This window comes from Vollenhovia emeryi, unplaced genomic scaffold (assembly GCF_000949405.1).
Source record: "Vollenhovia emeryi isolate VEMERY1.0 unplaced genomic scaffold, V.emery_V1.0 DF939199.1, whole genome shotgun sequence".
Classification (NCBI taxonomy): domain Eukaryota; kingdom Metazoa; phylum Arthropoda; class Insecta; order Hymenoptera; family Formicidae; genus Vollenhovia; species Vollenhovia emeryi.
The window spans coordinates 102802-130743 of record NW_011967167.1 but is presented as its reverse complement, the minus strand read 5'-3'; the positions used below and the strand labels follow the sequence as shown (position 1 = coordinate 130743).

At 44.8% G+C, this 27942-nt stretch overlaps 1 protein-coding gene across 2 annotated transcripts in view; it reads right to left on the bottom strand.

Annotated features, from left to right (window-relative positions):
• Nucleotides 1-595: 595 nt before the first annotated feature.
• Nucleotides 596-27942, bottom strand: part of LOC105561826 (cell division cycle 20.2, cofactor of APC complex-like) — a 52301-nt gene continuing 24954 nt past the window's right edge. For both annotated transcript variants that reach the window (XM_012012164.1, XM_012012163.1), the window contains 8 exons: nt 9397-9660; nt 9252-9324; nt 8936-9109; nt 8691-8858; nt 7495-7687; nt 7076-7286; nt 6000-6312; nt 596-3124 (listed from right to left, as the gene is read on the bottom strand). In XM_012012164.1, the coding sequence (XP_011867554.1) occupies nt 2988-3124; nt 6000-6312; nt 7076-7286; nt 7495-7687; nt 8691-8858; nt 8936-9109; nt 9252-9324; nt 9397-9660 (1533 nt within the window). In that variant the 3' untranslated portion in view covers nt 596-2987. The remainder of the gene's footprint in view (nt 3125-5999; nt 6313-7075; nt 7287-7494; nt 7688-8690; nt 8859-8935; nt 9110-9251; nt 9325-9396; nt 9661-27942) is intronic.

Genomic DNA, 27942 nt, shown 5'->3' with positions numbered 1-27942 from the left:
TCTGACATTTTCTTAATATCACATGCTCACTTTCGGTTCTCGCTGATTCAATCATTCCCATGACACCAGTCAACAACGATGTTTTAGCTCGATTATTATTGCAATAGCACGCTTAGTAAAATACAGTTTTACAACGATAATGCGGATATAAAATATTGTATACTGTTTAAATAATAGTACGACACGTTACTTAATTACGCGGAGGTAATAAAGTAAAGTAAAAATATGACGCTCCTTTATATGTTAATTGTATAATATTATAAACGGAACGGCGAAGTAAGGATATTATAAGAATTCGAATATCTTTTTAACGACATATTTTTTCAACCACGTAGTATTGTAGTTAATTTGAGAAAGTGTCACGCAAAATGTGCACAACTCGCGTTGACATTATCATATAAATTGCAAGTTGAAGTTCTATCATTGAAAAGTAAATTGTTTGTCCGACAGTTGATGGATTTTGTTGCTTCGCTCTGACAACATTGATTAGCGAAAAATTTCTCTTTTATGGCTCATAATTTGAAAGTTAATGATAATAATACAAATATATTTATACAATAGTAATATTATATTATATTAATATCTATTATATTAATAGTAATATATATTTACGATATATTTAATATTATTATTATTGCTTTACGATAATTGTTTGCCGAGAAAAACATTGATTTTACATTTATGAAATAATCCGTGTTTCAAAAAGATATTTGGTTTTCTTAAAATATTCTGTACATATATATATGTGTGATATGTGATTTTTTTTAGTGTTTTATTCTGCTTATAATATTATTTAAATGTAAAAGAAGTCATATTCAAAAACTATGTTCTCGTAATAATCGAAATGTTAACAATATCACAAATTGCATGATGCTCGAGGCTTAATTATACGGTTGATCGTTACTTGAGTGATCGTACGGTGAATCGATACAATAATATCCGAAATTCTGCATAATCGAAACATTTCTGCATGACTCTGAAAACGAGTTACTTATTCACGCAAAGCTAATTGCCAATAAATTTTGATAATATGCTGCCGCCTTTGATGAGACAAATAAAAATTATACTTATACGTTATATACATATTTCCTAACAAGTTGCAACATTAAAAATTGATAATAAATTTTTGACACAAATACGAAGCGCTACAATGTGAAAGAAAGCCTGAAACACAACAAAAAGAACCAAACCTGCCAATTCGAAAAATCGCTGCTCAAGAAGTCTTTCAACTTCCATAAAAATAAATATAAATCTATTCGTTTTATGATAAGAAAATTTTTAACCCGAGAAACCGTAATCTTGAGTTTAACAAATGCAATCCATACTAGTAAAAAGAGAAAATTTTTATAATTTAATTAGCTAAACCTTACCGGTTCTCCAGAAGATCCATTTATTAAGAGAGTAAAAATTTTTCACTGCTAAGAATAGAAATTAAAATTATTAACTTCTTTTAGATCTAATTTTATCGCAACTTTGGACCAAATTAGCTTTAAAAGAAGAGGACGACGAAGAAAACAAAACGAAACGTTCTCTCAGTCGGAAACAAATCTAAATGTGAAAGAATTTCATCCAAATTTTATGCGTATCATCTAATAAAAGAAAAACCTGACATTTGCATCAAATAAGATTAAAAAATTGATAAAACATTACACACTAAGGTGCGACATGATAAAAAATTATAAACGATAAAATATTTGCGCATATTTGCGTACAAAAAAAAACAAAAATGAATCCATCAACGAACGACCAGCATCCGCGATTTCTTTCGCCTATAAATATACGTTTCTTGTTTCCGATTTTCACTTAATCACGCGCCGAATCGTTGTACATTTTATTAGCAGATTGGCTCGATAGAATCCGAAAAGCTGGATGATACGGTTGTATGTAACAATAATCACAATCCTCTACGCCGAGCGACATATCGCGTGTCAACGTGAACCTTCCTTGCACAGCGAGCTGTTGCCGATCTATTGCAAGATAAGTCGGCTGTTCACGGCGCGGTGCGAAATTACGTTTTACGATCGTCGCTAAATTAACGCTTCTGAACGGCTTCTTAGCGCCGTTGGATTTACCGAACCGCAATTATCCGCGCTGCGCTTCGCGTTAATTACGGCAGCGATGGTCGCCTCGGAGCAAGCCATTTTATGATCTACGATACTTGTTTGTAATTTTGCGCCTGACATATTTGATATCGCTACCTTATATAAATTTTACATTAACATACATACGTCTCGATCGTGTCGTTTCACCGTGTAACACCAATACGTCATAAAATCCACGTCGTCTTGTTCGATTCGCGATCACCTTGTTTCTTTATGAATAAGTAACAAAAGTCTATAATAAAACAATTCAAGGAACCGTTTTCTCTGTGTACGCTTGAAAATTGGGTCGTTGAGATTACGAGGTATTGGAGACATATTTTCAGTAAAAAGAAATTTTTGTAAAATTTGTACGCATAAATGTACCGATATCACCGGAACATGCAAACCCAGTAAAACTCGCTAGTACCATCGAAGAGCCTAGAGCCATTGGAAAGAAAATCTCCGGCTGTCTGGTACGGCTTTCTATTCTGTGAGATTAGTATCGCCCAAGAATTCGTCTCGCTAAGGAAGATGTTCGGTGTATAAACAGCCGACTCCAGGAACGCGATACGGTGGGATTGGTATTGATTAATTTAAAAGCTACTTCGAATAGCGTAACGGTACGGGGAAGGCAAATTTCTCGCCGATTGACACGACGGTGGCTCAAGGGCGAAGGCATCAATACAGACGACGTTTCTTCGCAGGAGGAAAGTTTGGCCGAACGTTCGCGGGTACTTTAGGGTCGAGGGAGCTGGCGAGGATGTTTTATGTTCGATAAACTCACGGAGGTCCCAATGTGAGTGTATCGATTGCACGCATCAACGCCAACGTGTGGTAGATGTTCTGTTATTCGTAATGTGTTTATCACGAATTACAGATCATCGTAGGTTCAGGACGAATGAGTTATTATCGAATCGGATTGTGGACCATGACTCCTTGTTTTTGTCGTGTCGAACTGCAGCGAGGCACACGTCGTCTTTGGAGTGACTTCTCGTTGCCAAAGAAATTCCATACCGAGCAGACGTTACTGCTGCAAAACGTTACTGTAACAGACGACGAACTTGAATGCAGTTGAAGGGAAGCGCGTGTATATCAGATGACAACAGTAGACCCGGTTTCGCCAGCGTCGCCTAGCTTTAAGATTAGCTTAATCCGTTCTTTGTCTCTTTCCAACTGTTACTCTAGAAAGAGACAAACGTGAATTAAACTAACAATAAGATCAAAGTTAAGCGACGTTTGATGAAACCGGGCCTAAATAATATTTTATTTTCAGCTAAAAACAAGGCAGAAACATTTGTCGAAGATAAAGACATTGCACGTTTTTTTATCTCTCGACCTGTCTGTGTCACACATTTTTCTTCGTGTTTAACGTCACGTATGAATTTGCAGCTTGAAAGTTTGCTCGATCTAATCGGCCGATTTTACCAAAATTACCGATGTGTTCTTTTTTTACGTTTTTTTTTCATACAACGAATAAGAAACTTGGTTAAAGAAAATGAATATTTTGCGGTGCACGATTCCTTTGCTTTCTCGAGAAACGCTATTTTTACCAGAAAAGTAAAAAGTTTTCAGGCTAGAGAAATCAAAAGTTTTCAAAAGTATGAAAGATATAGATAATATTCCTTGAAGCAGCAAGCACGAATTCGTTGCCTCGGGTTATTATTTTTACAAGTCTGTCATTACTTGTATCCAACAATAAACGTTCTCCTGGCAACGAACTGTGTAGGTAAATAAATTTTTATTTCGTGTTCCTCTCTTCTTGCTTAGAAGAAATGTTTGTTTACGAGAGATTCGCGGTATGCGCAAGAGGTTCTCACGAGAGAAATACAAAGAGAAATTTTCCGTTGGATTCACGGACAGAATATTAACAAATTCGCAGCGCGACTAATAAACAATAAACTCAACAACATTAATGCGCAAAGTATACGCGAATTATTAATTTATTTATATCAATTTATTGAGCGGTTAGATTAATATCGGTAAAAAAAAACAAAGTTTTCAAAGTCGCCGCTATACAACGTCGAGTAAGGTTTAAAAATTGTTAATTTTTTTCCTTTTATTATACATATAGTAATTTGCAATGTTATTAGGCTAGCGCGAGCGGATTCAAATTTTAACGTCGGCCTCGTGTCGTCTTGAAGATTACAACTTGTCTTATACACCCAGGTAAAAGTTTCTTCGAATCAAACAGATTTTCTTTAAATTTCGACGTTACTTAGCCTTTTACTTAATTTCAAAGAAACGATTTCTTGACCTTAACCAAAATTTTATTTGAACGAGACTGGAATTTCTAAGAGAATTCACATCTGCTTCTTCAAATCTAGTGAATGCTTTGGTAGAAATAAATCCGAATTTAATACATTCACAGAAACTTGATTTCAACGTATCTCATTTGTTTAACTTGACTAAATCTTTTTTCCGTGTGTATTAGACAGAATGGCAGTCGAAAATTTGTTTAAACCAGCGACGTTACTCACCTATCAGAAGTAGTTTGGTTAAAAGAAATCCAAGCCAACACATACAAAAGCAATCTGAGTAACAAATCTGAGGTACAAGCCAAAGGATGGAAGTGTCCATCTGCAATATGCGGTCAAGGAGCAACGTGCTTCGAAGTTTAGGCGAGCAGGCGAGAAAGGAAACGAAATTCAGAGAAATCGCACTTACCGTCGGGCTACCGCCGTAACGGGAACGTATCACTTGAAGAACAATAACAAATTTCTAATAACGGAGCGCTTTAATAGAGTAATTGTCGTAATTAGTTGAAAATTACGTCGCGAATCGCGGCGCTCCGATGTAAGGCCGAAAGAAACGGGGCCAGAAGGTAAATAAGGACACAAAAATAAACGTGCGAACTGTGCCGCGACGAGATACCAAATAGCACAGACCTCCGGAGAACCCTGGCGATGTAAGCAGAAATAGATTAATCACTCACGTGATCCTGGCGGCCAGAGTGCGGGTAAATTTGAACCTTCGTAAGTTTACTGAGTATTCAACTAATAAGAATTCGTCAATGTCGCCAGCGACAATTAGCAACGTCAGTGTTTCCTTGACCACCCTGGCATTTTTAATAATACAGAAAATTTATTGCGAAAAATATTACCTCAGGATTTAATAAATAATATATGTAATAAAAGTTAACGTTTAAAAGACAACTCCGAGTAAGTAGCAATGTCTTTATCTTCGACGTATGTTTCCATATTGTTTTTAGCTGAAAGTAAAATATTATTTAGGCGTTTCATCAAACGTTGCTTAGCTTAATTTTAGTTTAATTCATGTTTGTGTCTTTCTCGAGTAACGGGTGGAAAGAGACAAAGAAACGGATTAAGCTAAGCTTAAAGCTAAGCGACGTTGGTGAAACCGGGTCTTACTCTTGTCGTCTGAAATATACGCTCTTCCCTTGCGAACACGAGATCTCTTATCTTGCCCGACATCGCGTAACAACGACTTTCGAGACTTTAACTTTATTGATTATTTACCGTTAAAAGAGATCTCAATCTAAATTGGCAAGTTTAATCGATCGTCATGAATTATTTCGTCTATAGTATTTATTTTAGAGCTTGCGCAGTGACGTCTGCGTGTCTTTTTGCCTTGGGTTACTTTGTTACTAATTACATGTCTCAAAGCTTGACGCGAAACATTTTTATCGATTGTAATTTTTAAATGAAAGATGATCGTTTTACGGTCAATACCGAAACATGCTTTCTCTCTGCAAAGAACAGGAACGAATAAAAACAACGTCGCTTCCATAGCAACGACATCCCTCGAAAAATTACAAAATCAAACGCTTCTTGAAAACTTTTACACAAACGGCGATTTATTAAAATGTATTACGATCACCTCATGGACTCCCTTGAGCCAAGTTACTCGAAAAAGAAAAGAAAAATAGACGAGAAAGAAAGAGGAATAGAATTTACGTACTCAGTTGCTCGTGCGTGGAGTTGAATTTCAAGAAGAGGAGCTCCGTTTCTTTATCCAGCGGCAGCACGTCGACGATCCGATTGAAACTGGCGAGCGCCGTGACGATGGTGTATCGGTTGTTCCCCTCCCTGTAAGTCCAATGTACAACCAACTCGCCGCTTAACTTATTCCAAGCGAGATTTTCCACGCAACCATCGAACTTGGTGCGCACAAAGGCCACCATCGTGCACTTGTTGGCGTTCCATAATGACAACGATCCGTTCTTACTTCCCATGCACAGCAAGTCGGGTACTTGTGGATGCCAGGCGAATACCTGTCAACCACCAACACTTTTCACTTCTGTCATCTTCAACCGCTCTTGTTATTGGATAAATGTGACACACGTAGAACAGTATTGATTGGCAATGAAGATATAAGTAAATTAATGTCAATTTTTTTTCCTCTGAATTATACACGTATATTCGTGAAACAGACTTCCCGAAGCTGCACTCAGATTCGTTTCGATGCATTCTGAACTGCTCACCGATCACAAATCTGAATAAAGCTTTTCGTAATACCCAGTAAACGCTAACTACACCCAGAGAATAGATTTAGTTAGTTAAACGAGTGAGGTACGTTGAAATCGTGTTTCTTTGAATCTACTAAATTTATATTTACTTGTACTAAAACGTTTGCTAGATTTGAAGAAATATGTATGAATTCTCTTAGAAATTTCAGTCTCGATCAAATAAAATTTTGGTTAAGGTAAAGAAATCATTTCTTTGAAATTAAATAAAGGTCTAGTAAGATAAAAATTCAAAGAAAATTTGTTTGATTTCAAACAACACGTTTTTTTTGGGGTGCAAATTACATAACATCAATATTATAACTTTTCACTCAACAATATGAATGTAATGCAATATAACGTATGTTCATATTGTACGTAATAGTTACAGTGTTCAGCAGGAAATTATAATATTGACGTTACGTAACTGTTAGTGTTCACTGGATATTGTACACGAATGACTATCAATGGCTGAAACGCGTGAGGCAAATGTCTCTATCTCGTTGAGGATCAGAACAACGTTTCGCCGTACCGTTACAGGTTTAAGTGAGAACTTGACGTCGAAACAAGGAGTCAATTCCGGCCAAGTGGACACTCGAACGACTTTGTCCTGCCCGGTCGAAATGAGATACTTAAAATTCGGCGAGAAACTCATGGTCAGAATGTCAGCCGTATGCTTGTACGCGCAGTGCACCAGCTTGCCAGTACTTGGGTCGTATATCGATATCTTGCCGGCGCATCCTCTGCGAATATATCACTTTTAAATTTTTATTCGTTATCAAGCTTATCATTTGTTTGCTACTCTCTAAAAGTAAATCGGTGCATTATCACTGAAAACAGTTAGAAGTGTATGAATAATTCAGTGTTATAGTTACAGCTGTAAATCAGTGAATATTCATTGTTTCTAGTGGTAATCCGCTGATTGACTTTTACTGTAGAATCGATATTTACGTGACGATTTGATGATCGTGAGCTGACCAGCAGACGCAACGTATAACACAGCCTTTATTAAAAATTGAATCCTGTTCACAGTGTTTACATATGCAATCGACACACCACAGGGGTTTCTTTTTCTTCAAATCGTACAGCACGAGCGTCGAGACGTTTATGATAGAAGTGAAGACGGACATTATCAATTTATTGCCTGAAACGATACTCGTGTTACTGTCTACATAGATTCAAGTAGGATACGTTTTGGATAATATTGTTTTCTAAACAAATAGAGTTAAATAGGACCATTATACGATATGAATCAAGCGCACGAGAACGCCTTATGGATCCGAGCAAGATGTAGACAGCACAATAATTTTAATCTAATACGTAAATTCGTATAGGACAAGTGGAAAAATTGTACATATGAATTCATATATTAAGTGAAAATTATTGGGCTATCTACATCTTGCTCGGACCTACAAGGCGTTCTCGTTTGTTCGATTATTTTCTAACTTATCTTTCGATAGAATCTTTATTTTAGCAGGTGCGACAAAATATCGTTCTCGCTGTTACACCCGCTGAACTTTTGCGAACGTTAAAATGTGTTATGCAAGATATTTATTTAGTTTACGAAAAATCGTAATCGTTCGGACTCTCCAGAAATCATTCGAAGAATGATCGCTGGTTCGCGATAGTTGCTTCGTGCCGCGCCCGCCGTTGGGAAAATATACTTTAGAAAACTTAAAATTTTACTCTAGGGAAGTTGAGAGATGTAAAAAGTAAATTTGGACACTTTAATTTGAGCCTTAAGGTAAACTTAACACATCCTTCAAGATTTTACAAGAAAACCTAGGAATTGTAAAATTTGCAGTTGACAGTTTTAAAGTTCTTGTTCAAGATAATTTAAAAATGGTGTGAAATGATCGAAAATCACTTTTCATAATCCTTACGTTTTCTTCAAGGGAACGTAAGAGGATATTAAAATAAGTTGGGCTTTTCATTAAGACTTTGTACGAAGTGTTTTGTAAGATACTCAATAATCACACGCGACATAATTGTAACACCGCGTGCAATTTTCTTTTTGCGAGCAAGTGCTACGCCGCGCGGCGTCTATTCTAGCTTTCAGAGTACGATTAAAGTAAATTAATCTTTCGTTTTCCTACTTTTAAAAACTTTAATTTTATTTGAAGTAAATTTTCTGATGTCGCACTCACCGTCGTCGCTCCATTTAACGTTGACAATTTGATTGACGCTGGGACGTATGTTGGCTGTGTACGACGACAAATTTTCGCCGTTGTTGTCGTATATATCTAGGCGGTCGCAATCGCTCATGGCAATCATGTTGTTGCAGCTCCAGTCGACCGCTCTGATATTAGCGTCACCTTTAATACCAAAAGTCGTTAGTGAGACCGGGATTTAACAGGTAAACCTCAACATTTTGAACCGTATCGCGACGTACTCGGCAAAGAGGCGCACTCGGGCATGGACAGCATCTTGTCCGGGCTTCCCATCAGGATCCTCTTACGCGGCGCGCACTTCCAGCTTCCCTTCTTCTCGCTTTCCGGACGCGACGGTTTCCGCGGCCGCGGCGCCGTCGTACCGCTAAAGCGTAAAATCTTGTCTTGATCAAATTCTGCCGAGAAGCATATTCCACTTTAATTGAAAAATGAAGAAATCCTAGATACAACGATTATTATCACGTGGCGGGCGTACTTTTGCATCAGTTGGCGCAATTATACCAATTGGCTGCGTCAATTATTATAATCAGACGTTACCTGGCATTAAGGCCTGCTCTACCATGATCGCGCGCAAAGCTTTACGTCGGTACGTAACTTCCAGCGAATCGACCTGTGTTTTTGTCAAAGAAATCAAAATGTGATTACGCAATCGAGATCGTGATAATGTTTCGCATATTCCTACCTGTGCACAAACGTCTATTATATTCGTGTACTTCTCGTTCATTGTGTCGTCCTTCGTTAACAGATAGTGAGCCATCTCGAAATTGTAGCCGCGCCGGCACGGCAAGAATCTGTCCCCCGAATAGAAGTGTTTCGATATCAATAATGGACACACGTTGACTTTTATGCAGTCCGGATGCCGAAATTTCTGCGCGTCGCGTTGCTCGGGATCACCTCTGATAGCCTCTTGCAGAGCGGACGACAAGGGCCGATTCCGTGGAACAATCTTATGTAAGACACAAAAAATGATATACGAGGTGTCCCACGACTCATGGCTGTATTATATTTCAGAAATATGAAAACGAAAATTCTAATGCAAAAGTATCATCAGCTACTCGCGATTAGCGCGAAAATTTTCGAGACGAAAGTGAAACGTTGCTGATAAATTCTCGCTCTCGAACAAGGACGCTTGCGCGCAAATGTTTTGTCAAACTGCAACGAAACATTTATGGCCCTGCCGAGTCGGACCGCGTGCCGGGATTCCGAATCGCACGAAGGAGTTCGCGGAGAAGACGAGGTCTGCACGCCCGGGATCTTAACAGCGTGGAGAGATGAGCTGCATCCCTTTCCTGGATTATTTATCCCGAACGTGGACTAATCCTCCAGCACGTCGGCGTGATCGATTGATCGCCGCTCAATCGTTAGTCCGCGACCGTCGCGGCTAATTGAAAGCTTCATTCCCACGGTGAATCGGCGGAGAGCACGGTGGGGCCCGAACCGGTCAGCGACGACGTTATGCGATGCGAAAACGCCGCGTATACGCGCCGTGCCGTTCGTGGGCCATACCACCTGCGGCAAAACTCTGTCTCTTGCAGGGGATGCTCCTCGAAATGAGAGACAATAAATTTCAACAGAGAGAGAGAGAGAGAGAGAGAGAGAGAGAGAGAGAGAGAGAGAGAGAGAACTACAGATACCCTCTACAATTGATCTAAATAGCGTTTTCTTCGCAGCAGGCGCTCTGGGAAAAAGAAGACAGTTAGCAACCCATTTTGGGGCCCACAATTAATAATCGAATTATTTGGATTGTTCGTAATTCTAGCCTTTTAAGAATTTTACCCCGCGTAACTAAAAATCCCAGTTAGCTGTTCTATCTATTCCAAGATTTTAATAACGCAAAGATAATTTTCACTCAAGAGGCACTAACCGAAATGTTAAGTCGCTTAACTACAAAGAAAAAAGAACAAACGGTCAAAATTTTTCCCAGAGTAGAGTTACGAACAATCCAGACAATTCGATTACCAATTGTGGGCTTTTAAGCAAACGCTCGACGGAGTTGGAGCGCGTGTTACATTTAACAACCCGCGAAACGCACTCGGCGTAAAATGCCACGCTACTCTCGTGCGACGCGACTCGCGTCGCCGACTTGGCAGGAGCAGTCCGAGGAAATAGAGCGACGCGGGACTGGAGGAGCGAAAAAAAAAATATATAGATTCTTCCTGCCGCTCCTGGAGACTCCGTGACTCGACTTTGGGGATTCCCCCGTTCTACGTAGCGCACGCTTCGATTCGCGCGGCGGACCTTCCGGGGGCTGAGCAGTTTTTCGCGCTCCTGCAACAGACAGCGGCGGCTGCGCCGCGCAGAAGAAGAGAAAAGATCCTACCAGACGTAAAATCCAAAATTTTCTACGTCCGGGAGCGGCCGAGCGCGGAGGGTGCCGCGCTGGATAATTTCTGCTGGCGGCATTATGCACGAAGGGGTAATACCTTATACCGACCATTGTACCCCCTGCGAACATCTGGCTGTCCGGGCTAGTGATGGATGGGACAAGTTACCGAACCTGATTCCCGTAGCTGGACCAATCTCACGTATACACACGTTTAAAAGAGAATGAAAAAAGGGAGGGGGGAGAGAGCGCTCCCGTGTGCTCTCGCGCGTCGCATCTTATAGAGCCTTAATTTGTAAGATTATTAAACGCGAACTCTCGGGCGAAGTGATTATGCGCGCGTGTTTGCGCCGCAGAGATAAGATTTGTCTTGCCTGCGTGAAAAGGCGCGTGATACTCATCCAACGTCTATTCATTTCGCGATTATGTTGTGGCTGCGCGCGCAATTTTGCGATTATCCTGCAAGCGGGATGTACAAAAATCTATAACGCGCGCATTCCATACGTATACATCTCGTTAAATTTACATTAAAGACTCGGGCATTTCCTGCTCCGAGAGGCCTGTCCGTTCATCTCGACTCTATTTTCGCGCGCGCGATAGGCTTAGAATGTGGAAAATCGAGATTTTGTTTATCCCGAGTGTTCGAAGAGGAATTTCGAAACGGGATTCCAGTTCGCGGCGATACGAACGATAACGCCGTCGCGCGCGCGACGCGGGTACGATTGCGCGACGCGGCGCGACGATCTAAAATCGCTCGGAGCCAGGCGACTCATAAGCGCGACGATCTCCCTCCACTTTCGACACCCGTTACGAGAATAGCATTAGATCGTACGTTAGACACGCGATTGGCTCCCGTCGGATGCGAAGAGGTTGGGCCAGGTGGACCATCAGGGGGCACATGACGCGATTGGCAGCACAAACAGCCGCCAGGAGGAAGGGGGGGACAAACGAGTTGGCGAATCCATAGCTTCACTATAAACGAATTATTACGCCTGTTTATTGGTCGCTCTTGTTTATGAGCCCGTTCCATCCGGAGAATGACTAATTAATTAAATCGCCATTGATTCACGAGGCGAGTACATTACCGCAGCGATTACACGCGCCAAAGCGTAATATAAATTAGTTAAAGTGTCAAGTTACACTTTATCAGCCAGAGACAAGGAGGAGAAATTATTCTACCTACGTCCACTCTAAATGGAAGCTAGTCAACTTTCCGTCTGTTTCTGTATTATTATCTGAGAGGAGACAGAGAGTCGAGACTAACCTCTGGTTAACAATTGACCAGTAAATGAAAAGCCGGACTTGAGAAATGAGTTGAAAACTATTCCATTTATTCGGTTGTTTCAATAATATTTTTATTAATTGCTCAACAAAGGAAATATATATGTATATTGTATCTGAGAGATTTTTTAGCTATTATTTATTGAACGTGTCAATTTACTACTGTTTAATTATTTACAATGTCAATTTAGTATTTAGTGAACTTTGAGAAGTAATAAAATGTAGGGTATTTGACATCAAAATTTAATATTAATATATATTATCGCATTCGAGAGAGAGTTTAAAATGTGAAAATAAATTGTAACTTAAGATTTCTAATTCGAGAAATTATAAACAAAATTAATTTCACTGAAATCCCATTAAAATTAGTAAAAACCTATTTTTGTTTCCTTCCAAGATCTTCTTCCGTAAATTCATTTTAAAACTCTTCGCGCTTGAACTTACAGCTGCAGACCTTTTCGAATGAAATACTTGTGAAATAAGATATTCCTACCTACAGGCATATTTCTATACGGGATAATAGCTCTCGCACAAGGTGTTACTGTACAAAATCAACACAGTAGTGCGCAATTATTTCCTCCGGACTGACAAAATCTCGGGGCGCGGTGTCGCGCGCCGGAAGACGCGAAAGCGATCTTCCTCTGGGCGCGTACAACGTGTGTGCGTGCGCGCGTGTGCGCGCGCGTCTTGATCTAAGGCGCGAAATGCGTGCGCCGCGATCAGGTGGGGAACGGCCCTCTCCCGGCTTCGACGGGACGCAGGACGCGGAATGCACGACGTAGGACGTAGGACGTAGGTTCCCCGCGGGTGGGGAGTCCTCCGGTGCACAGCATCCTTCCCTCGCAGCGGCCGAAGCGACCGAACTGGTCCTGAGAGACCACGGCGAGGGGGACTCGTGAGCCGGGGCCGTGGCGTGGCGCGGGCCCCGTTTCTGGGTCTGCTGTCTGCAGCCCTCAGTCGCTCGCTGATGCTTCAACGAGCAGGAGTGTCCAGTTATCCTAGGGCAGGACTCGTCGCGACTCTGCCAATATTTTTTTTGAGGGGGGAGGGAGGGAAGGTGGGACGGAGACGAGAGGTGGGCAATGATTCAAGTCGCGCTCGCGCCGACTTTGAATCGACATCCGGGCGACCGCTGCTGCCTCTCGTTTTGCCGAGTCGGCCGAGCGAATAATCGAGATCAGCTCGCGAAGATCAGCGGGAACAACCTGAGGATGCTCGAGCTGCCGCGTAACGGAGAGAAGGCGGCGGGAGGAAAATCTGAAATGGGATTTCTCCCTCCTTGGATCTTGAGAGAGCGGGATCGATGACGATCGAGGCGATTCAATGTTCGCTACTTCGATTCCTGCATTCTCGCCCTTGAACCCCCGCTTCCCGCCCTGTGGTCCGCGATCGATGATCGATCGATCCGGCGCGAACAGTTGACCGGTGTCTCTGCGCCGAATTAGAAACGGAATATCGAAACACTGACAACGATGCATGGACGTACGCGTGTTTCGTCGACAAGTGTCGATTGACAGTGCAATTTTAATTGAATTTACCGCAGATTGTTGCCGTAGGTCGCGATCTTGGTAACCAAATTAGCGACACTTGAAGACGACAATTCGGTAGGTAAAGGATTCCCCCCCCTCTCTCTTTCTCTCTTTCTCTCTCCAAGGCGACGATTACAAAGTTACATCTTGACTCCAATCGTTTTCCTCGCGTTTGCTCGAGCGTCTGTGCTTCCCGCAACTCGTCGTCGTATCTGTTGCGAGAAAGTTGTAATATTTTTACGTCCTGTGTGAGGAGAACGATTTCTGATCCTTCAAAGTGTGCAGAAAAAGCTTTGTGCGGATCTTTAAGGGGGAAAAAAAAGAAAGACGGATACGTTGTCGTGACCGGACAGTATTGGTCGACGTTATTGAATGGTGCCATTGAAAAACCGACGCTCTTGACGTTGAACAAGACCCTCGTAGGACCTTGTGACCGCAATCGTTCGGTATGAAAAATACGTCTCGGTTCGCGGTCCGTCTCGGCTGGTCTAGGCGAGGCGTGGTTCGCGCGGACGAGTTTGCCGCGAATGGGTCACGCGATAAAATTCGCCGAATATCGGCGGATTGTCGCGGAAGATTTCCGCTGGAGTCCACCCTTGCCGTCGTCGCCGCCGCCGCCTCGCGATACGATCGCGATCTTCGACGCAGTGCGTTTGGATTCCGATGTGCGTGCCGAGTTGGATTACGCCGCGGGGTTACTCGGCGGAGTGATCGAGGAAGTGGGAGTCGGCTGTGATCGCCGCGCCGCGCCGCGCCGGTCGGGATCGATCGAGCGGAAAGGCAAAAAATCATTCCGGCAAACGAGGATCCCGGAGGCCTCGCGTCGTTACAAGGATCAAGGATCAATGATCTCGGTGCGGGATGATTTTTCGAATTCTCCGGGGAAATACAGTTAGGCGTTTTAACGTTTTCCCCGCTCGCTCGCCGTGGATATCTCGCCGCGGAAGCCGGAGTCGAGTGAACGGGTACACGCGCCACGCTTGAAATGAGACCTTACGGAGACGATCGCGTGAATCCGATCCCCGTCGCTTCCGCCGGACGGACGCGAGATCTCCGACTTTGTTGCAACCAAACGTTCGCGCTTCGACTCGTGTTTCCGAGACGAGAAATTTTCTCGCTACGCACAGAAAGAGAGAGAGAGATAAAGAGCGGTCAATAAAAAGGAAGGATTTACCAACTTCCTGCGAGTTTAGAACGTGAGAGAAAGGCCGCCTCGCGGCTCATGTATGCTCGATAAGTAGACGAGTACGAGATTGCGTTGTGAAGCTACAAATCGAACTTTGGATCGTCTCTTATGACAGCACGCGATTTTTTTCCCTGAATCATCGAAAGGGCCAAAGGTGTTCTTCACGCGTGGCCAAGCGGAAGGAACTCTTTCTCTCGACCAGGGAGATTTCTCAGCAAAGATTCAATACCGATTACAAGGAGCGGGCGGTTTACAGAGAGACTGTGAGCGGCGGGCGGATACGAGCGAGGTGCTCACGAGCTGCAGAGGGCTTGACGCACGAGAGTGACACACGAGGGTATAAAGCGCAACGTTCGTTCCGGAGAAGCAAAGGCGCACGCGAAACGGGCCTCGCGCCACCTTCGCCGAGGAGGGAACGTCCCTAGAGACTTCGACGCGTGCACAGGAGCATCGCTGGTAAGTCAATGCATCGCAATCTGCACCGAGTTCTCTCCCTCTCCCCCGCCCCGCTGGATCACGAGCTACGAGAAATTCGACTTTGCCTCCTAACGATCGTGCAATCGTCGGCGACTCAGCGATGCAGACTCTTCTCGGTCTAAAGTAAAAAAATGAAAAATAAATAAGATGGATATTGAAACACTTAAACGTTTTCAATCGAATACCTTTTGGACGCTTTAATCCACGGGGTCGAGCGTGGCCGTTATACGTTAATTTTTCCATTGCCGTGACACCCTCTCGCGCGGAGTAACGTCTGCGCCCCCCGGCGGTTATCCGCTGTTGTGTTTTTTTTTATCTCCGAGATAATTCCCAGATAGCAAGAGACGCAGCCCGCTCGTTGTTTCACGGAACACGTATTAAACGGAAAAGCAGACCTTACCCGAGCTATCGTTCTCAATCGGCCGCGGCGGTCTATCGTCAGCATGATTTTGTGTTATTACCGCCTGACAAAAACTCGTTTAATTATCGTTGCCTTACACGCGTTATTGGCCTTTAAACGACGGGGAGAGATACGGCGCGGCGTCTTTCTTCGTCATATCACGCTGTTATCTACGAGGACAAGAATCGCAGGATAAAAGCCCCGAGGGATGAGACGGACATCCGTTTCGACGCGCGACACATGGAAGTGTCGGGTTAAAGATGTAAAAAAAAACGAGGATGAGGAGAGAAGATATTAAGGAGAGATTACCACCGGTAAGACAGCTACTTGTCGTCCCCTCGACGAGTGTCTAGGATCGATTCCTCCTCGGCGAAACTGGTTTCAAATGCGGCGTTCGATTTTAGACACTTCCGCCACGCGCTGCGAGTCTATGAAACGCCAAGTGCGGTCATTACGAGGACGACGATAAACCTCGGGACCTCTCGGCGATCGCGACCTCACGCGCTCTTAATCCCGTCGAGGTACAACGATCGCGAGTTGGCCGGTTATCGAGTTAACTGCGGCGATAACTTGGTAAAACGACTGTGTTGCCGGAGATCTCGGGTTTCGTTTCTCTCTCTCTTTCTCCCGCCTTGTAATCCATGAAAATACAATACGCTCTTATTGCACTCGCTTTCGGAAGTTGAAAGTCTTAAAATGCTCGACCGCCACTTGTCCGAGGCTCGCGTGGAACTCGACATCGGGTGAGCCGTTGGTGCGAGATAGCGCGAGGGAAAATCGCGTCGATAAAATCACAACAGTACGCGTAAAGGCCGAATCAGCCTAGCAATTGTCGACGCGGATTGGACTGGGATTGGCGATTGGCGATTGTCTTCTAGCCAATGAGAGCGAAGCAGCCAGCGATCGACTCTCATTGGCTAGAAGACAATCGCCAATCGCCAATCCCAATCAAAGAAAAATGTACTTGGCGCTACCGTGTCTCTTGAAAATATTCGGTTTACTCGCGTAAAGAGAGACACGCCGCGTCTCCCCCGTCCGTCGGATTATTTCATCTCGAACGGCTCTGATCGGCGAGAGATTCAGAGCCGCGGGAGGAATTTTACGCCACGCGAGCTCGTTATCGCGGCAGCATTGGCATGCGACGCGCCGAACTCGCTTGGTTATGGAGTTAACTGCGGCAATAACTTTCGTGGCGACTCGGTCGCTTCTCCGCCGATCTAACGAGTCGTCGCGGCAACAACCTACGCGAGCGTAGAGGTTTCCGCGCTCGGTTTCACAACTCTTTCTCCACCTACTTGCGCTCCTCCTCCCGCGATTGTAAGCGGCGCGTCTCGATTGGAGTAGCTAGCTCGCGAGGGCACAGCGCGAGGCCCCCCCTGTGTGCCCCCCCCCTCGCCCTGGCGAGGGGGATACCCACGACGAGTGGCCGCGAGAGACCACGCGAGAGAGCCGCGCCGTGCCAGGAGCCGAGCCGCTTCGATGGGCCCACCGGTCTCAAATACTACGATTTAGAGCATAGCTTAACCGCTTAACTGCGCAATAACTTTGCGCACTTTCTAGGCGCTGATAACGTATCCCCCTCGCCGCATTATCCCGCTTCCTGGCCGCCATTCGAGAGTAACCCGTCTCCCGGTGGTGCTCGATAACAGGTCGTGCGGATTTAAGAATGCCCGGATTTTTATACAAGTAAAAATGCGCGCACACACACACATTATTCCTTTGCATATACATTTTTCTATTCTTGTGTATTTAATATAATTCTTTATATATATATTATATACGTTGTTTAAGATTCTTACGTATATGTATACATAAAATACATATTTCGTATTAAAATTGTGATCTTAACAATTGGGAACGGGAGAAAGTCCTGCGAAAGTAAAAATTCGACTCGAATTTAATGAGATCTCTCTTTAACGCGGACGATTCGGCGACAAAAAAATTTGACTGTCCTCTCGTTTATTAGCAAATCCATGTGAATTATACATACATTAGAGAGATTCAATTTTTATGTTTAATTAAGGTTCACGAAGAATTACCTTATAACTGCGGCCACTATGTAAAAGATCATAGAAGAATTTCATTACTGAACTATTAGCATATCCCTACGGTCCAAACTGCAAGCCCGATAGAGTCCCTCTAATTCATAGACATATTTGGAATTTATTTGGGTGTCTATCTTTCTGACTCTCGTGACTCATGCATACTAGACACCCAAATAAACTCATACTATCCTTTTCCATCAGGAGGTTGCCCCCACTGCCTCATAAGCGGCCTGTGGTTAATATGTCTATGCTCTAATTAGAGTCCGGTCAACAGACAAGACAGCTTTTCATTGGCTCTTCTATTTCCGGCTCCCGAAAGAAGGAAAGAGAAAGCGAAAAAGAAACAGAAAAAGAAAGAGGGAGAAAAAAGAGATAGCAAATCTCTCTCTCTCCCTCTCTCTCTCTCTCTCGCAGAATTTCGTCAGAACTGGACCGTTGGCCTGATTATAGGGGCTTTAAGGGTCTGTCTGTCCAGATAAATTTGCACAGCGCATAAACGTACGCATAAGGAATCCAAATGGGTCATAAGTGCACGCACAAGAAAATAGACCAATCAAGTTCTTTACGCATACGCTCACGCACCTATGCGAGTTTGTCTGGCTAGACCCTAAGTACAGATCGTCAGAATAAAGTTTTCCTACATACACGTTTCTTATGATTACTTGGACAAGATCGCACGACGGGAATCACTCAAAATCCGGAGACCTCAAAATATACATTATGCATATGCATGTGCGTACACCAAAGTTTTATCTTGAGAAACACTCTCAAGGTGACTAGCAATCATGAAATCGACATGTTAGGATTTTCATTATCTTACACCTTCGTGACACAATCGAGCGGAATACATTTTTATCCTCTCCCTCCTCTCTTTCTCTCCTTAGAGGGCACTTGTTAAATTTTACAACCTGCGCGGGATGAACGTCGTGGGTTGCGTTTCAACGTAGGAGGTCCCCCCTACCCCGAAAAGCCGTCGAAGACCCACGAACGCGAGCGATGCCCTGCCCCGACGGTATGTCACGATGATCGATCTGCCGTAGCAAGCGCGCGGTATGCTCGCCGCGCGCATGCGGCGATAGCGTTCCCGTCTTGTCTTTGTCAAACGGTTATATATCTCTTTCGTCGTAACCCTCCCGATCTGCAGCGCAACCTCGTGGCTTATGTAATTCCTCATGCGTTCGTAAATTAATTAACGGACGTATGTATGCGCCCGCGTGACAACGCGGCCAATGAATTATCGAGCGGCACGCCGAAGGGATGCTGGAGTAATTCTACACTCTTTGCACCTTTTGCGCCTAGAACTGCCAATTCATGAAAACATTTGGGTAATGCACAAATTGCGGTCAGACCGGCAGTGTTCCACTATTCGGGCTAAATCAGAGAACAGCGTGGTATCATTGAAATTAAGTTTAGAAGTCTAACAAAAATCTATTCACTCAAATAAGTTATGGGTTATAGGTTACCTAACCTACAACTTATTTGAGTGAACAGATTTCTTTTCAGGCTTCCGAATTTAGATTCAATGATACCGTGCTGTTCTCTAATTTAGTCCAAATAGTGGAACGCTTTCGATCTGTACGCATAAGCCTTATAATTTGCGCGTTACACAAATGTTTTCATGATTCCACAGTTCTAGATGCAAAAAAAGTGCAAAAGGTGCAGAATCACTCCGGCATCCCCTTACTTTCGCGCAACGCACGAGTCGTCCTTTATCGGGAAGAGGACAAGTCGCAATTTAATGCGCGCAGAGCATATACGCGGTAGGATTAAGGGTTTGCGGTATCAAAGGGATATTAATTGTCCGGTCGCGTATCGCTGCTGCGTGTCCGAGCGGGATAACGACGATAAGCTCGCGCGAGGCTCGCGTGCGCGGATTGATACGAGTTCATTGCGCCATTACGCGTGAAAACCGCGCGTTAAGACGCGACGGGGTAACGCGCGGGTTACTCGCGCCGTGCATTCCACCGGCTTGGGTATGCACAGCTCACGCGATGCTTTCGCGATCGAGTGAACCTTACCGTTCCGCTCGTTCGAGCTCTTTCGCCATTCGTCCCGCTATCGTAGAAGCAGAACTCGCGATATCTCTCCCCCTCCCTCTCTCTCTCTCTCTCTCTCTGTCTCTCTCTTTCTCTCTCCTTCTTTCTTTCTCCGGATGTATCGGTAGCGCGATCTCACCCCGTATCCTCCCGCGCGCGGGTTTCCGAGTTGGAGGCGTGTGGCAATCCACCGGCCAGTGGCTCAGCAACGGTAATTATGTCGGAGGCGAGATTATCGCGCGAAAACCGGCGGGCGAAGCTGGAAAGAATTCAAGGCGGAGCAGAAACGCCGGAGCCGGGATCGGCGGCACGCCGCCGCGCCGCCGTCACGATCGCTCCCCCAAATCAATTCGATTAATCGCGTTTTAAGCGACAACCATCGATAATTGCTCTTGCTCAATCGCGGAGATTGCCGTAACGATCCATCGCGCGGCGGCGTGGCGCGATGAGGCAACGCCGTCGTTCGGTAACCAGCGGCCTTATCTCCATCAATAAGCACCTGTCGGGCCGCCCGCCGACGGCCGCGTTGGCCCCACGTGAACGCCGGCGCGCGTGTTTCGCCTCCATTCACGGAACCGCGAGCAAAATCGCGCGGCCCGCCGCGAAGAGAGTCCCGAACGCCGTTCGTCCTGACACCCCGGGCTCGGGCGGCTTAGAAATGGCGCGCTAGGCGTCATACAAGCGCCCCGGGGCTCCCATTTCCTCGGCTACGTGCATATCGAATTACGTCAGAAACGAGAAGTTGCATGAATCTCTCCCCCCCTCGTACCGCGCTGCACATCGGGATAAATTTGTTTCCTCGTCTACCGCGACGCGTACTCGACGGTATAAATTGGTATGATATATCCCTACCCAGCAAACACCAACCATACAGTTACGCAACGTCAATATTATAATTTCCAGGGTTGGGAAAGTTACTTTATAAAAGTGTCTAGTTACAGTTACAGTTTTTTTTCGCTAAAAATATAACTAGTTACAGTTATAGTTACTAAAAAATAACGAATACTTTGCAGTTACTTTCTTGCAATGAAATTAAAAATATCAAATTTGCGTTTGAATTCTAAAGTGTCGATAAAGGCGTTTATGCGCAAATGCAAGACCTAATGCGATCCGCGGAGGTTTAAAAAATATATAAAGTAACTATTAATGTAACTGAGTTAAGTTACAGTTACAGATGCAGAGAAAGTAACGAAGTTAAGTTAGAATTATCGAAAAAAGTAACGAGTTACTTGGCAACCCTGATAATTTCTTATTCAACAATGTAACTGTTGCGTACAACATGTGTTATATTACATTTACGTGGTTGAGTCGGAAATTATAATATCGATATTATGTAACTCGGTTGGTATTTACTGGGTGGTAGCACAGTGCATTGGTTCCCCATTGATTCCAAATTGGTTACGTTCAGAGTGCATTGGCTAATATTTATCAATGTAAAGCCGACACTGGCCGGAGAAAAAATGCAAATGTTGCACGTCACTCTCTAAGTTTTAGAGTGAATATTTCACTCCATGGTTCTATTTTCACTCTAAAACTTTAGAGAACAGTAATTATGTAATATTCGATTTATATTGCCAGTGCACTGGCCGATATAATGTGAATGTTGATACAATATTGGGCCAATATGTTGAGGACATTCAATTCACATCACTTTCCAATGTTGCACCAATATATTATGCAACTGACAATGAGAGGAGAGAATTTTCTTTTAAAATTTGCCCTGAAAATTATGTAATCGTGGGACATGGCATTCCGTAGAATTTTATGAGAGTTTCTCGAAATTTTACCATACATTTCACTAGTAATCGTACTTAGTATACATTTTAATAGTAAAATATATGGCAAAATTTCAAAGAACTCGGAATCCATGTGCGAAATGGAACTGGTAAAGTTGAACGCATGCAGATCAAACTATCCGAGCATCTGTTAACGCAAAATAGTAAAAAAAGGGAAAGTTCTCCGTGTATTATATTAGTAGACCGCGCTATTGGATGCGAATGCTGGCGTACGAAAGAAAAAAGTCGATTCATCTCGACGTATAGATGAAAGCAAGAAGTAAATTCGCATTCGATTTCTCCTTTATGGCGATCTACGGCTTCGATATCGGCTACACTTAGGAAAGGAGCCTCGATATCCATCGATTGCATCTTCCGCTGGCATTTTTCCTGTTAGTACGCTGAGAAAAATTTCCGTCGGATAAACCAATTAAATGGTGTTTCCGACGGTTAATTTTTCCGACTACACGTTTTCCGATTAAATCATGGATATGTCCGACGAAATTTGATTGAGAATCCGATCATGTTACATCGGATAAATCCGTATTATGTCATTGGGTTGTCCGATATTTAATCGGACATTTTTCTCAGTGCACGGGACACGCCATGTCTGGATGTCCGTGTGTGCATCTGAAACGTAGCAATTGAACGTAATTAACGTTACGCCAATCCGTGGAGCGGGACGACGTGTAGCTCTGTGCTAACACGAGCGACTAGTAATGGTAGGGTCCTCGGTTCGATCCCGACCCTCGGTCCCGCATATTTTTCCGTCAAGGAAAATTTCCAAAACTCAGCGCTCGGAGGAGTTGATAAGCGCCTAGCGTTGAATTCTCAGTGTTTAATCACGATTAAGCATATGGATTTCAAAGAATTATTTAGAAATACCCCGCTATAATCTAACGGTTGAAAGGCGTTTTCACAAAAGGGTAAGCTTAAGAAAAATAAATTGCCAATCCATGGAAAACAGATCTAGCCGATACCGTCGTACGGAAATCTGGTGTATTCCGGATAAGACAGCTCCGCGGTCCCGACCGCATTCCCCGAGCGCATCGTGTCCCCATCGCGATGCGCGATTACGCTAGCCTGTATCCATTGCCAATTCGAACGTGTCGACGTCGTTCATTAAGCGGCCGCGTTACCATACACGCTCCGTTCCGAACGGAGGAATCGCGGGGCCGTCCCACGAAATTCCATCGATAACGCGCGCGTTGCTGCAGCACGAGCGGCGGCGCGCGGTTGCAGTTATGATCCGTTATGTGCATTCGGAAAAAGGAGTGGAAACGGGGCAGGGACGAACGGGCACGCCCGTTAGAGCCGACCAAATTCTATCGTATTTCGCGCACGTGTGCAAATCGGGTTCTACCGCTCGTTGCGAGCTCGAGCCACCGAACGGAGATTGCCTCGCGCGAAGGAAGCTCCGGGGGCCTCGGTACCCTATGTACATTGCTTTTTTTTGCGCGGGGACAAATAAGCGGACGGAAAAAGAGATGGCTACGTATATAGATAATCCGACGACCGCAACATCGTGCAAACGCGAGTCGCTTTGAACCAAGTGGCATTCGTGTAAGGTAGCCGCATCGAGAGCGGGAGGGACGATTCGATCGACCTTAGAAGAATGCTCGATAGTAGATTGGCATGGCGAGATAGAAGCTCGACGAAGGTCGACGAAAAGGGAGGGAAGGAGGAAGAGGAGGAAGAAGACGAAGACAGCCAAGGTGAAGAAGAAGAAGAAGAAGAAGAAGAAGAAGAAGAGGAGGAGAAGATCGAGAAGAAGAAGAAGCGAGAGAAGAAACGGGAGGAGGAGGGAGAGAGAGAAGGTGGAAGGCCCCCGGGAGGTGAACGTACGATTATGTGATCACTGGAGGATGCACACTCCTCCCTCCCCCTTTACCCGTCCGTCTCACAAAACTAGTTTACACCGAGACTGGAACTGGAAGATGGGAAAAAAGCCCCCGTGTACGTCGACAGCCGATCTGATTGGATTTATCAGAGGGCCTTTTTTTCCCTTCTCCCGCGTCGATTAAATCTGTATGCCCTCCGTCCTCCGGCGGGAATATGACGGGTAGAATCGTGGAAATAAAGCGGGTCCTACATAATCATACATAGTAAGCGAGAGGGAAGTTAATTACGTCGCTCAGTCTGACGAGACGGTCGCCGGGCAGATCGTCGCGGATCTAACAAGAGTAATTTCGCCCCGTTCGGGGACGCGCGAGGAAGACGGGGAGGATGAGGAGGAGGAACGCGAACTCCGGGCGCGGTGATACCATTAGGGTACGTCACGCCGCGGCGTTTTCTCGAGAAAAGAACGCCAAGAGAGAGACAGAGAGAGGGGGGGGGCACCCCCTGGGGAGTTGGGGAGCCACCCAAGAAGCGGGTACCGCGACCGCTCACGCAGGACCCGGTCGTAAATACCGTTGTCACGGCGTACACAGAGTGATCTCCGGAAGATCACCCCGCGCTCGGATCGTCGCGTCGGCCAGGTGGTGGCCGGTCGGTCGCCGCGGCGCGCCGCTCGCTTCCGATTTGGCCGCGGACGAGATCGAGCGGACAGATCTAACGCCGCATAACGGTACACGCCGTCGCCGTTCGGGCGGTACAAATCGCTCTTCCACCTCACGGCGCGACGTGTTAATTATCGGCCCCGGGGGAGTTTTTCCGCGACGGCATTCCGCGGACACGCGGCGGGCGCATCCGCGGACGCGCGTTACGCGGGGATTACGCATTCCAGGATCGGTCGGGCTCTCTCTCGGTGGGCGTTGACATTACACGGTTAGCTGCTCGCACCGCGAGTGGAGCTGGCGGTGCAGTTGTACCGCGAGCGGCGTTCCGCGAGATCGCTCGCCACGCCGGCCGAGCTCGACGTTAATATTGTTATTGGACCGGTCCCCGCCGTGCCGGTCCACGCGTCGGCAAGAAGTCCAATAAATTTGCAGAACCGGCCGATCGACGAAAAACGCCGCGATATTTTAATTTTCACTTGGCGCGCGCTCCTTCGTTTTTCTTCCGAGATAAATTATCGCGAGCGCGTTTATCGCGACCGGTCGCTAATAAGCCGCGGGAACTCGACGTGCTCCGCGCATTATTTGTACTCGTATTTGTAACCCGAATGTACGCGGAATGTTAAGCCGCGTAAGCTGTTTACGGGGAAAGATCGCGATCAGAGAACAAATGTCCATGCATAGGTGTCCTTTTATTATTGTCTGAAAGCCACTAAGCCCACTTTGGATGCTTGGCGATTTCTATCTGCAACTTGATGCGCCGCGTATAACACGAAGGGCATTTTAGGAATCAGAATTCACGCATACGAGATTATACACTGGGACAAATTTCCATCGGATAAACCAATTAAATAGTATTTCCGATGGTTAATTTTTCCGATTAAATTATGCGTATATCCGATGAAATTTGATCGAAAAACCGATTATTTTCCATCGGCAATGCAATTTATATCCGTTTGTTATGTTGTAATTGGATTATTTGATTATATTTAATATCGGATTTCCTTTTCTCAATGTAATTGTGAGAATTCTGTCCCCTGAGATCCGTCGCGAATTGTAGATATCGAATTTGAAGTAACAAGGTCTAACGAGATCTCAGCGCGAGAAGATATTCAGGAAGACACTCGCCTTATTCCTCCATTTCTCGAAACTCTATGATTAAGCTATTAGAACACGTTACCTTGAAAATTCTATGAATATTGTAGAATATCAACACTTTAGCGCGCAATTTATCATAGCATGCTGACATGCTACAACTTTGGTCCTTAACATTTTTTCCAATCTTGAATATTTAAAAAGTTATTCAAGGATGACGACCTTAATATCCATAAATACATATGCTAAAACTTGCACCCTTGCACCAATCAACACCAAATTCAATACCAGCCTTCCTTTAATGATACTTTATTGATCTAAAAAATATTTCAGCGTACACACATACACACAGACATTTTGATCTAAATGCGAGTTTTCGACGCTTTGAAACATTTCTAACACATTGAGAATCAATTTTCTTCACGAAAACGAAGCTTCTTCTACGATGAAACAATAAAGACTACTAAGGAATCCTAAAAATACATTCAAGAAATTCATCTTTTCTAATTTGGAGACGCCCGCCTAGAGTGTAGGGAGGTCCAGGTTCAAGCCTTGACTGAGAATATTTTTCGCAATAAAATTTCCGCCAGGTGTGGTCGAATAATATTGTTCGATTATTTCATCACTGACAAAGAAAAAATATCACTCGTCTTTACTAATCTGAACCCCCTCTCCCCCCCATTTTTTTGCCCCTAGCGGACAGCCGGTGAAGTGAAGGAGGCCCTTTACAGATTCGTGCGTTTTCAATTTGAATTTCATAAAGAGGAGTGCACGGAACGTCGGAAAGTCGCTTTGCATTTATGCAGAATTGCGCACTAAAGGGTTATTCTTTAAAGTCGGCAATAGATATCAACACTCGACGGCCCGTAGCGACGGATAATCCGATGCGATCGGCGCTAATCGATCCGAGGATCGTCGGGCGGGCGAGAAAAACTGAGGGGAAGATCTCTCCACGCGCGCGCGTGCGATCGACAATCGTCGCGTTATCGATGCGGCGACGAGGGTCGTCCCGAAAACGCGGGGATCCATGGATCACGATTTCGACGGGGAGACACCGCTTAAGACGAAACTCGAATCCTGTTTATCGCCTTCTCTCTGCCTCGAGTTTCTTCGAGACCGAATCGGCCTTGTACGACCGCGTCACGGCAGGTGCAAGCTCCGACCTTTTTCTCTTTTTTCTTGTGCGTCTTCTTTCTTTTGTTTTCTCTCTCTCTCTCTCTCTCTCTGTCTCCCTCCCGCGATCACCGGTTTCGTGCTGCCCTACAGGCGCAACAAACAGCTGAGCGCCAGGATCGGACCAGCCTTGGCCGAGTACTGTGACTGGCCCATCGAATCCGTTATAAAAATGGACCCGCGATGCGAGCTGACGTGAGGGACCAGGAGGATAATCTAGGCCGTCTCGACACGTTGTTATCGCGAGTTCACGCTTCTGCGATTTCGCTCTTGACGTTCAACGCGCGAGATCGGTCCGGGAGATCGGCACGTTTTCCCTTCGCCCTCTCGAAGAGAATTCCGTCTACGATCAATGCGATCGGGGATCTTCGATGTTAATATTCCCCGGGCTAATATCAAAGAAGAATGTTCACTTTACGAATAGCGATTCGTGTTTGGTAGTAACAAAAGTTCAGCATGAAGCCTACTCGTATTTAAAAAGATATGTTTCAAAAATGGAAAAATAGACAGGGGGAAGATGTAATCAATTCCCTTTAACATCTTTATGCTGAAATTACACATAATTACACATTATAGGCGCAGCTTAAAGCTTACAGCATCGCAGATGTTTCTGCCCGACCTTCCGTCCGATATCGCGAGAAGCTGTCCGAGGGGCCGCGCTTGAAAAAGTCGCACGCCGATCACGAAACTCGACTGATAACGAGTTATCCGCTTTTTTAAATACCGAACCGGTCCGCCGGCCACGAAGAACCAGTCGATGGACGCTAATAACGCGAGGCCCAACACACGCAGAATTACGGCCGGTACAAGTTACTTGCTCACAAAGTTGTAGCGGCGCAACTAATAAAAATCCGGGCGATGCAACTGACTCCTAGTCACGCGATATATTCCGCTCCTCCGACCGCCATTATATTAATAACGATATATCGCGAACGTGCGAACGAACAAATCTGACTTTTCTGCCCTTTCGGGACCGAACAATTTGTAATATATATATATATATACCAAGGAACTTCGGGAATCTCGTAATCGTAATATCGGCCGCGGTTACGTTAAGCGCTCGGCTAATTGAATTTCCGTAATCACACGGTAGCCTCTGGGCATTAAAACGGGTAGAAAGCGCGCAGAAAATGCGTCGAGGGTATGGCGATTAATTTCCTTAGGGCCCGAAAGATCCATCGCTTTATCAAGGAAATTTCGATCGATTCTGAAACCTGCATTATGAACGATTCATTTATACACTGAGAAAAATTTCCATCGGACAAACCAATTAAATAGTGTTTTCGATGGTTAATTTTTCCGATTAAATTATAGACACATCCGATGAAATGCGGTTACCGATGTTTGATCGAAAAACCGATCATATTTTTTACCGGATGATATGTTCAACTGGTCCACAAGTTCGTTCGG